The sequence below is a fragment of the Trachypithecus francoisi genome, unplaced genomic scaffold, assembly GCF_009764315.1.
Source record: "Trachypithecus francoisi isolate TF-2019V2 unplaced genomic scaffold, Tfra_2.0 Lachesis_group21, whole genome shotgun sequence".
NCBI lineage: Eukaryota > Metazoa > Chordata > Mammalia > Primates > Cercopithecidae > Trachypithecus > Trachypithecus francoisi.
Genome location: NW_022681467.1, coordinates 52,102,673 through 52,113,514, shown reverse-complemented (window position 1 = coordinate 52,113,514; position 10,842 = coordinate 52,102,673). Strand labels below are relative to the sequence as shown.

The following is a 10,842-nucleotide window of genomic DNA, read 5'->3' as shown; positions in this document are numbered from 1 at the left end:
GCCTGTTCTGGTATCTCCTGTTGGGCGTACTCCTAATACTTCGTTATATATAGTGTTTATATATTTGCTGTCTGTCTATCGACTAAAGTTACGGTGAAAGTGACCGTGATGAAGGAAAAGTAGAAGTGCTGAACTTAGAGCTAGTAGAGAAATCTGCTTGCACGGCCAGTGCTCAGTGCAGGAAACTGGACAGCAGGTATGTCAGGATTTATCGTAACAAAGTGGCCAACACAGAGAAACTTAAAAACACGACTGAGTAAAATTGCAGTTGCCAGCCCTCTTGGGACAAAGGAGCTTCTGGTTCTCAGTCTTGAGCTGAACTGACTTTGACATTCCCAAATAGTTCTTGTGCCACCCTCCCAAGCTATAGTTACTACCACGTGACTAACTTCCCCAGTGTTACCAGTGAGACTTGGGACGTTTCCGCAGACAATCCCACACAAGCAAAGAAAAAGCTCATTGGAGTAGCACATTAATACACTGGTCACAGTGCCACTTCAACAACCATGGCTTACCAGAAGGAATATTAAAAAGTTCATAAAGATGTTTCACAGAATTTAAGCTGCTCAGTTTGTCAGATAAATTAGAGAAACAATGGCTTTCATTTTTAAAATAGATCATTTTTATTCTGCTAGTTCCATAAAAACAATGTAAACACAAGTGTTCTGTACATCTTGCTGGTGAATTCACATAATGCTTAGTTCCCTGATCCTTTGACCTCCTCGTCTTCTCCAGTTATTTTCTGTTTGGACCACCGGCCACAGGAGTGGAGTGGGGTTGGGGCTTAGGAGAGAGCAATGTGGCTTTTTGGTATGACTTGTTTTATTGCTTGCCCTCTCAGCACACTCCTGTTACTCCTAACACAAAGTATGAGATTTAAGCCCTTAAACCTGTAGGTTTCATCATCAGCGTTTTCATTTTTTTTTTTTTTTTTGCATAGGTATTACTAGGGACGTGAATGGGAGACTAGTATAGAAAGTGGTGAGGAGCCGAAGCCAACAAATTGCTTTAAACACAAGATGAAAATGCTCTGTTCTGTCCAAAGAATCATCTAATACTGGTGTGAGGCATCTCACTTAGCTGTGGAGAAGTCCTTGGAATTAGATCTCAGAAAGACAGTTCCGGCTTTAAGACAGTAAAACCTTTTGGCAACGGGCTAATTGCATTACAGGAAAGAAGAGTTCTACTTGAAAGACCCTGCAGGTGGAGAAACTGTCCTACAAAGATTCTTGGAAATGTTAGTGGAGATAACTGACATGGGTAGGTGTGGGCCAACCAGGAACTGTCAATAGCCTGATCTCAGCAAAACCAGGACAGCCAGTTAATAGTTCCTTCAGTTCTCTGATGGTCACAAATGTAATTTTATTTAGCCTTGTGGAAGTTCTGCAACAAATGTAATTGTAAAGGAATTGGGAGCCAGGAAGATAAATGCAATTCCTTCAACTATGTGACAGGGCAGACTGGTTAATCTGGGTTCCCAGAGTGTGGAGCAAGTGCCCTGCATCAGAGAACGGCTCAGGGGGAACGTGCATGATGCTGAACCCCACAGGACAGAATTACTTCAATCGCCTGCTCCTGACTAGTATAAGGAGGAAGTCCCAGTGTCTCAGTTTGGATCTATGCTTGGATTTCTTTCTTTGTTTTGGAGACAGAGTCTTCCTCTGTCGCCCAGGCTGGAGTGCAGTGCTGTGATCTTGGCTCACTGCAACCTCCACCTCCTGGGTTCAAGCCATTCTGCCTCAGCCTCCCCAGTAGCTAGGACTACAGGCATGTGCCACCATGCCCGACTAACTTTTGTATTTATAGTAGAGACGGGGTTTCACCATGTTGGTCAGGCTGGTCTCGAACTCCTGGCCTCAAGTGACCCGCCTGCCTCGACCTCCCAAAGTGCTGGGATTACAGGCGTAAACCACCGCCTCTATGCTTGAATTTCTACTCTTAGCTAATCTCTCTAACATACATGCCCTTCATTGGGTAAAGCTGGCTCAGTAGACTACACCTGCCGTGTAATACAAGCCCCTCCCTGGCTTGCATAGTCTCATAGTTGCCTTCCATTTGTGACAAGTGCCACGAATATTCCTTTTTAGGAAGTGATACAAAATGTTTTTTTTTCTTGAACAGGATTTTTAACTCAATAAGACAGTGTAAACATCATGTCAATTCTGGAATGTCTGAAGTTTGAGATAAAGATTGTCTAAGAAAAGCTAAGATTGTCTTAGCTGTTTCTGTGTGGTATCCAAATTCCTCTGGAACATGGGCATCAGGAACCAAGTGATACCCCTGCTACTGGGCAGAGTTTTCATATTTTACCTAAATAGAGACAAATGATGCCGACCTACTTTAATGAAATTGCAGAAAAACCATCTGGAATCAGCCCCATCATGTCCAGATTGGAAGGTGTTTGGGGATCAATGAAACACACCAGAAATACTCTTCTTCCCCCAAAAACAAATATAATGAATGTCAAAGTATTGATGCTAATTTAGATTGTGATTACATATTAAGTTTTGCTTCATTAATAGTAGCACTGGCAGCTGTTTTGCAGAACACTGCATATTAAACTGTCGGCAGCTGACAACAAATATCAGCGGAAGGGGATATTTAAAAGCCAGTTAAATTAATCATTGCTTTTTAGGAAACTGAGCCAAGATGAACCCCCTGGAGCTTTTACAGACAGACCCTCACCAAAATCTCCCACAAGGAACATTTGTAGGCTATTTTGTTTTGAGATGTTAACCCATCTGTGATGTCTTGCTGACATTTTAGATTATATATACAAGCCCTATAATGAATAGCATTCACAAAATTTATGAGGCAAAACATTAAAATTGTTCAAAAGCCTGATTTTTGCTGGCAAAGTTTATCCATGAGAACATAGCAATTAGCCCCCTACCTCTCCAAAAGAAACCCTATAACCCTAAAACCAGTCCAAATTGTGTAATTTAGAAGAAATAGGTTTTCAGTGTGTACGACTGAAGAGTTCATTAAGGTTTTGCAGCTGGAGGTTTAAAGAATCCCACTTTTCGAAAATATCTGACAATCAAGGGCACAGAGACTAGCGTCATGCTGATTCTCACTGGCGCAAACAGCTTGTGGATCGCATAGGCCACCACAAAGGTACTTGTGCCTGCTGCCATTTTTGACTGTACCAGGGACTCTTTAAATCCGAGTTTCAGCAGGACTGCAGACATGTCCACACCACTAGGGGGGAAGAAGCAAAGAAAACAATTGTTACAGCAAAGGATTAAACGAAGAAATTGGTTTGATTATAAGATTTACAGTATTTAAAAAATGTAATGAAGTAGCTGAATGAATAAAAGTCTTAGCGTCCAGGTGCAGTGGCTCAGGCCTGTAATCCTAGCACTTTGGGAGGCCGAGATGGGAGGATCACTTGAGCTCAGGAGTTCAAGACCAGTCTGGGCAACATAGCAAGACCCTTGTCTCAACAACAACAAAAAACATAAAATCGGCCTGGCGCAGTGGCTCATGCCTGTAATCCCAGCACTTTGGGTGGCCAGGGGGCGTGGATCATGAGATCAAAAGATTGAGACCATCCTGGCCAATATAGTGAAACCCTGGCTATACTAAAAAGACAAAAATCAGCTGGGCTTGGTGGTGTGCAACTGTAGTTCCAGCTGCTTGGGAGGCTGAGGCAGGAGAATCACTTGACCCCGGGAGGCGGAGCTTGCAGTGAGCTGAGATAGATAGTGCCACTGCACTCCAGCCTGGCGACAGAGCGAGACTCCGTCTTGGAAAACAACAACAACAACAACAACAACAACAAAACTCCATAAAATCAGCTGGGTGCAGTGGTGCATGCCTGTAGTCTCAGCTGCTTGGGAGGCTGAGGTGGGAGGATCACTTGACCCCAGGAGGCGGAGCTTGCAGTGAGCTGAGATAGATAGTGCCACTGCACTCCAGCCTGGAACAGAGCGAGACTCCGTCTTGGAAAACAACAACAACAACAACAACAACAACAAAACTCCATAAAATCAGCTGGGTGCAGTGGTGCATGCCTGTAGTCTCAGCTGCTTGGGAGGCTGAGGTGGGAGGATCACTTGAGTCCAGGGAGGTCAAGACTGCAGTGAGCTATGATCGTGCCACTGCACTCCAGCCTGGGCAGCAGAGTGAGACCCTGTCTTTAAAAAAACGTCTTAGCAAACATGTTCTTATTCACATAGAATCTTACATGACGGTAAAAAACAAGTATTAATTACTGTCAAAAATCTTACCTTGACACAACCATGTAAAATATGCCCAAGGAGATTAATGAGATGCCAATGTGCAGCGACACGCCGACAGTGCCATACTCTTGAAAAATCTTTTTCAGTTGCTGTGACTTGCTTTGCTTTTTCTCCTCTGTGCAACTGACGCTGCTGCCTGTTGTCTCTGTGGCCTGGCTGGGATCCTGTGTACAAATCAGAGAAGATGTGATGCTTTAGGGTAGGCATGGGCAGTCATTACTGGCTTTTATACACGCATGCAATGTTATACTCTTTCCTGCTGGATGAGAGATCAGTTACCCCTTTCCTTTTTTTTTTTTGAGATGGAGTCTCGCTCTGTCGTCCAGGTTGGAGAGCAGTGGTGCAACTGTGGCTCACTGCAACCTCCGCCTCCCTGGTTCATGGGATTCTTTTGCCTCAGCTTCCCAAGTAGCTGGGATTACAGGCGCACACCACCACACCCAGCTAATTTTTTGTATTTTTAGTGGAGCTGGGGTTTCACGGTGTTAGCCAGGTTGGTCTCGATCTCCTGACCTCGTGATCCACCCACCTCAGCCTCCCAAAGTGCTGGGATTACAGGCGTGGATCAGTTACCCCTGTCTTACTCAGTGAGCCGAGTTTGAGCCAACTTAGTCACCAAGTGCAATGCAAGCCTGGAACTAGGTATGGCTGGCAGAATGATGGCTCCAAAGATGTCCCAATCCCAGGATCTGTGAATATGTCACCTTACATGGCAGACGGACTTTGCAGATGTGATTAAGGGTCTTGAGATAGGGAGATGATCCCGGATTACCTGGGCTACATTATTACCAATGTCATCACAAGGGTCCTTATAAGAGAAAAGAGGGAGGCAGGAAACTCAGTGTCGGGGAGGGGGTTGTGAGGACAGAAGCAGAGTGAGAGATCTGAAGATGCGCTGCTGCTGGCATATGGAGGCAAGGGCCATGAGCCAAGGAATGCAAGCAGCTTGAAGCTAGAAAAGGCAGGACATGGGTTCGAGCCTCCAGAAGGACCCAGCTCTGCTGAGACCTTGACTTTAGTGCATTAAGACCCATTTTGGACTGCTGGCCTCCAGAACTGTAAGATAATAAATGTGGATTGTTTTAAGCCACCAGGTGTGTGCTCATCTGTCACAGCAGCAATAGTAACTAAAACACTAGGGCTCACAAGCTTGGGGACAATGATCCTTTATCAAGCATTTTCTCTGAGCCAGGCGGTCCTCCGACACTTTCTCCTTCCATCCTCACGCCAACCTTCAGAGATAGATACTACTGCTTTTCTCACTTTACAAAGGAGCAACATAGGCTTGGTGAGGTGAGATCACCAGCCTGAAGTCACCAAGATTAGAGCCCAGCCCTCCAAGTCCACAGCCTGCACATGTGACAACCATGTTATATGCCACCAAAAAAGGACGGTGTGCACAAAATTAATGCAGCAAAAGCGATGGCAGATTTACTCCTACGATCAAGATTTACACCTGACATCTGAAACACACAAAGTGGGGGTGATTCTTGCACAGTACTCTACCAGGACTTGCACAGAACTCATGGATTGCATGGGACATCTGTTAACAGTTACTGAGCACCCACCAAGCCTGGAATGTGTGGGAGACACAAAAATCCCAACACCACCCAGATTAGGGGAGGGAAAAAACCACTTCTCAGTAAGAGAGCACTTTAATCAAAAGACTTCTCTAAGGACAGTCCTGAGGCTGGTCCCGGCAGGTGACGAGCACCTGGCTGTAAGTCAGCTCTTGTTACGGGCTCTGCAGCTGACCCACTTTTACCCTGTTATTTTTAGAGGCAGAAGATGTTTTAGAACATTGGAGGAAAACCCTCAGTGTCCTGATGACAGACAGGTCCTTTCCGCTGAGCCAGGAGCTGCGCTTACACTTCAAAGGTGTCATTTCATAAATCCCTCCCTGCCTCATGACCTGGGAAACTTTGTCACTTCTGTTTTGGCAGATGGATGACTGAGGCTCAGAAGGGAGGGATGGCTAACTGGCAGCATGGACTGGTGACTGGGCTGGTGGCCACCAGGCCTCAGCCTCTGTGGTACTCAGCAGGCTCCCCTTTCCTGTCCTGCCAGAATGACCATTCTCAAAGGAAGACACTTTTCCAGAACATCCAGGCTCTGGAGGGGAGGAGGGAAGATGTCATCAGCCCCTCTTTCATTGGCCAGCTTATGTGACCTCCCGTTTCCTCGAAGCCTTCTGACTAGCCCTGCCACCCCCGGCCAGGATGGCTGTGGACAGCATCGGTTCTCCCTGATAAACAAGCCCTCACCCTCCTCCAGCTGCTGAGGGAGGCTGCAGAGGGGGGAGCAGCCAGGCGGTGGGGACTGATAGGAGGCCACCTACAGCCCCTCGCAGGGCCAAACACCCGTGCCCTTGACACCTGGCCCCACTCTGGCCATTCACTGGACCGAGTGCAGCTGTCTCTGCGAGGGCCCTTTTCTTTGTGGTCTTTATTGTGGCAGAAGGCCTTTTGGCCAAAAAATAAACATAAAAAGGCAGCCAGGATTCCAACTATAGAATGAGCAGCATCTACTGCAAGACTGTAGTAGGGGCAAGACATTCGGACACAGGGACAATCTTGGGTTAGCTGGCACCACGGCTGGCTTCTGACATTCTAGAGAACACCCGGTTACTGGACAATTTTCTTCCTTTTGTTTTGGTAAAAACACCCATCTGTAAGCACTGTGAGCCATGCCGTTTTCTTCCTAATCTTTGGGGAGACTAAAGAAGCTAAAATAAAAGAATTTACGAGGGTGTGACTTGCAGGCAATGGAACATTTTTAGACATTCATTTCTTCGTGAAACATTGCCTTAAGTACCCGGGATGTGTTAGGCACTGTACTGAGCCCGCAGGACGACGTGACACATCTTCTGTCTGGACTCAACGTGCATGCGCATGCGCATGTGTGAGAGTGTGTGTGTGAGATGCCCCTTCTGCCTCTCCTCAACATTTTTTAAAGTACAAAAACCTGTAATAGAGAAGGGGTAGGAAGGTTTAAAGAATGAGCCAAGGACCTTGCCAAGTCGATCCCAGTGTTTGGAGTGACACCTGTTTTCTCTCACTTGATAAATCATATTAATAATAAACACCATATTGTGTATATTTTGTACTAGGCACTGTTCTGAGTACTTTGAAACTACTGGCTGAGCGCAGTGGCTCATGCTTGTAATCCTAACACTTTGGGAAGCTGAGGTGTAGGAGGATTGCTTGAGGCCAGGAGTTCAAGACCAACCTGGCCAACATATCTTTTATGATTTTATATTTTTGAGACAGATTCTTGCTCTGTTGCCCAGGCTGGAGTGGAGTGATACGACCTTGGCTCACTGCAACCTCAGCCTCCCAGTTTCAAGCCATTGTCCTGCCTCAGCCTCCCGAGTAGCTGGGACTACAGGCACATGCCACCATGCCTGGCTAATATGTGCATTTTTAGTAGAGACAGGGTTTCACTATGTTAGCCAGGCTGGTCATGAGCTCCTGAACTCAGGTGATCCACCCGCCTTGGCCTCCCAAAGTGCTAGGATTACAGGAGTGAGCCACCGCGCCCGGCCTTGTCTCTAATTTTAAAAAAAGGAAACATTAATGCATATAATCCTCACAACAACCTTTACTACTGTCAATCCCACTTAACAGAAGAGGATCTGAGAAGCCCAGAGAGGTTGAGTAATTTACCAAGGATCACACAGGGATTACTGTCAGAGCTGGGATCCAAACTCACTGAGTCTGGGTCCAAGGCCTTTGCTCTGAACAACCATGCTGTGTTACTTCTCGTGGATTCATGAGTGTCCCCTCTGTGCCAGGCACTGTTCTAGGTGTAGGGGACAGAGCAATGGAAAAAACTGACAAAACCCCATCCTCAATGAGCTTATGATCCTATGGGAAGGCAGGGACAATACACAGAAAAGTAAAATACCAGGGCTGCTACTTGTGACAAGTGCCACAGAGAAACATCAGTCACGGGGGAGACAGGGAGTAGGAGGAATGTTGCAAGTTTAAATAAGGCCATCGGGGAAGGTGTCCCTGAAAAGGTGGCACTGGAACCAGAACTGATGGAGACAAAAGGACACTGGGGCTCTGGGAGAGGAAGTCGTCTCCCTGAGTTCCCCCTACCTCCCCGGAAGGGGTAAGTGGCACAGGCAGGCGGGGCTGCTAGGCGGTTTACAGGACATGGAATCACGTTAAGACAAAAAGGCGGGTCTCTTCTGTGGCTTTCCCTACCCCTCTTACAGAGAACCCCTGCCAAGGCAGAGGTGGGTGGGCCTCTTTGGCTCTTAATTAAACACCTGGCAAATTTGGAGATCCCAGCTGGGCAGCACACGCCTACCTCCCAACGAGGGTGGCCAGAACAGCCCACAGGGGAGGTGCTGGGCTCTGGCCAAGCTCAGACCCTCCCTGCACGGCTCCCAGGCTCTGCTGGGGACGCATTTTCTCAGGCAGATGAGTTATCTTTTGTCCTAATCTCCTTTGAGTTCTAATCCCACTTGAATTCTGCCGATTTTACCATGGTGCAGAACAAATGAGGACAGCTCACGGGGGCCTTGTGACCATATATATTTACTGCAATTATAACCATTTCTAACCTTAATTTAGGACACACCAGATGCCAGGTATGAACATATCTCATTTTACATTCATATTCTATGAAGTCTGAATGATTAACATCCCGTTTTACACATGAGGGGACTGAGACAGAGAGAAGGGAATTTGATCAAGGTCACACAAGCGAGTAGAGAGAGGAACCCAGGGAGTCTGCGGTCAACTCTTCGCCACTGTATACACACACGCCGCTCCAGTGCCAGGGTCTGAGCTGGGGACAAGGTCAATGTGGCTGACAGACAAGCAGGACAAGAGGCCATTCCAGATGAGTGCAGAGAAGACCCACAGCCATGGGGTGGAAGGAGGCCCAGTGGAGGCATCCGAGGCCTCACAGGTGGTTAGAGAGGGCTTCCTGGAGGAAGGAACAGCTGGGCTGGGCCCTGAAGAATCACCAGGAGGTGGCACGCTGTGTGCAGAAGGTGTCCCTCTGGAGAGGATCCCCAAGACCTGTGTGCCACCTGTCGGACTGGAGAAGGCAAGGAAGGAAGCCGATCTGGGCAGGAGGCCTGGTGAAAGCCTGGGTCCGTTCCCCACCCGCTCCTCACTGAAAAGCTAGGGAATGGTCAGGAGATGCTCGCTGGGCCGGCCGCACTACGCTGAGGCCTGCACCAGCTCATGGAGTTGTCTTCCAAACTCTTGCTGGGAAGGCGCTATTTCTGGACCTCTAAAAGGTCAGAGAACAAGCTCAAAAGCCTTCAGGGCTCGGTCTGAGGTCACCTGGTGGTGAATGGAGGGCCCTGTCTGCACCCAGGCAAACAAAGAGGCTCCAGGCTGCGAGGCCAGACGCGCTCCGGGCTAGACGCCGGCTCCGCGCGTATGGGTTTGCCATTCCTGGACCGCCAGACTTCATTATTTACTACTATTTTTATTTAAAAAGACTTACTTGGAAGAAAGTGATAGATTTCTTGAAAGGAAAGCTGGTATGACTGCTCTGAATGAAAATCAGTTTTCACTTAGCACCCATGGAAGGTGACAGAAATGAAACATAACAAACCGCACTGTGGGTTCCTTGCCCGCGGCTTCCCTGGGGACGCCTGCTCTTCCAGTTAGATCAAAAGGGAGGAGCGGCGAGCGTCGGGAGGTGTTCCAAACACAGCGAGACGCAGCCAGACCCAGCCAGAAGGCCCGGACAACAACCCCGCGGGCAACGTGAGGAAGTTCAGACCAAGTCCAGGCCCATCTGCAACTCAGTCGGCTGCGCCCCAGCCTGGCTGAGGCTCTGCAGACCCGGGGCTCGGCCAAAGACTGAGCGACCTTGCGTAGAGCGCCATACCTTCCCGAGCCGCAGTTTCTCTGGCTGTCAACTAGGAGGAATGCTTCCTTGGCTTGCAGGGATTTGGGGTTTCGGGGACCCTGCAAGAGCTCGGTCTTGGGCAGCTACAAGTGCAAAGGCGTCCTTGGCGGAGGCGGCCGGCCCCGGGCGCGGCCCTGCGGACGCCTGGGGACCTGGACATCCCCCGGGATCAGGGTCGGGGTGGGGTGCTTACCTGGCGGCCGCGGCAGTCCCCGCGCGCCGTGTGGAGCAGCCGGGCCTCTGGCCTGGGCGGGAGCAGGGCCAGGGCCAGGGGCGGCGGGGCGCAGGGGGCGGTGGCGCCCAGGAGCCAGGTGGCTCGAGGCCGGACCCGGGCGCCCATCCTGCCTGCCGGGACCAGCAACGCCAGCAACCCCGCCATGGCGCGCAGCTAGGCGCGGCACGGGAGCCGCTGACTGGGGAAGCTGGCTGAGGCCGGGGCGGGTGGGCGGAGCTGACCCAGCGACGGCCCTCCCCGGCCCCGCCCGTCAGGGGCGCCGCCGCGCGCGCGGTGGGCGGGGCTGAAGAGGCGTGTGCACATTCCCTTGGCTCACCCACTGGCTCCCCTCCTAGGGGAGAGGGAGTCCAGGGCTGGTGGGCGGGGCTGAAGGAGCGCGCCCCGCCTCCTCTCCGCTCACCAGGCCCGCCCCTTTGGGGCGGGTGCAGGTCTTTGCAGGGTCTTGGGCTTTATAACTGCGGAGTGTAGTTGGCGGGTTTC

At 49.6% G+C, this 10,842-nt stretch overlaps 1 protein-coding gene across 1 annotated transcript; it reads right to left on the bottom strand.

Annotated features, from left to right (window-relative positions):
• Positions 1-599: 599 nt before the first annotated feature.
• FAM210B (family with sequence similarity 210 member B) lies at positions 600-10,592 on the bottom strand. The gene is made up of 3 exons (XM_033186802.1): positions 10,321-10,592; positions 4,233-4,408; positions 600-3,201 (listed from the first exon to the last, which is right to left on the bottom strand). Exons 1-3 carry the CDS (start codon positions 10,504-10,506, stop codon positions 2,985-2,987), a joined length of 579 nt encoding a protein of 192 aa, XP_033042693.1. The 5' UTR covers positions 10,507-10,592; the 3' UTR covers positions 600-2,984.
• Positions 10,593-10,842: the final 250 nt, after the last annotated feature.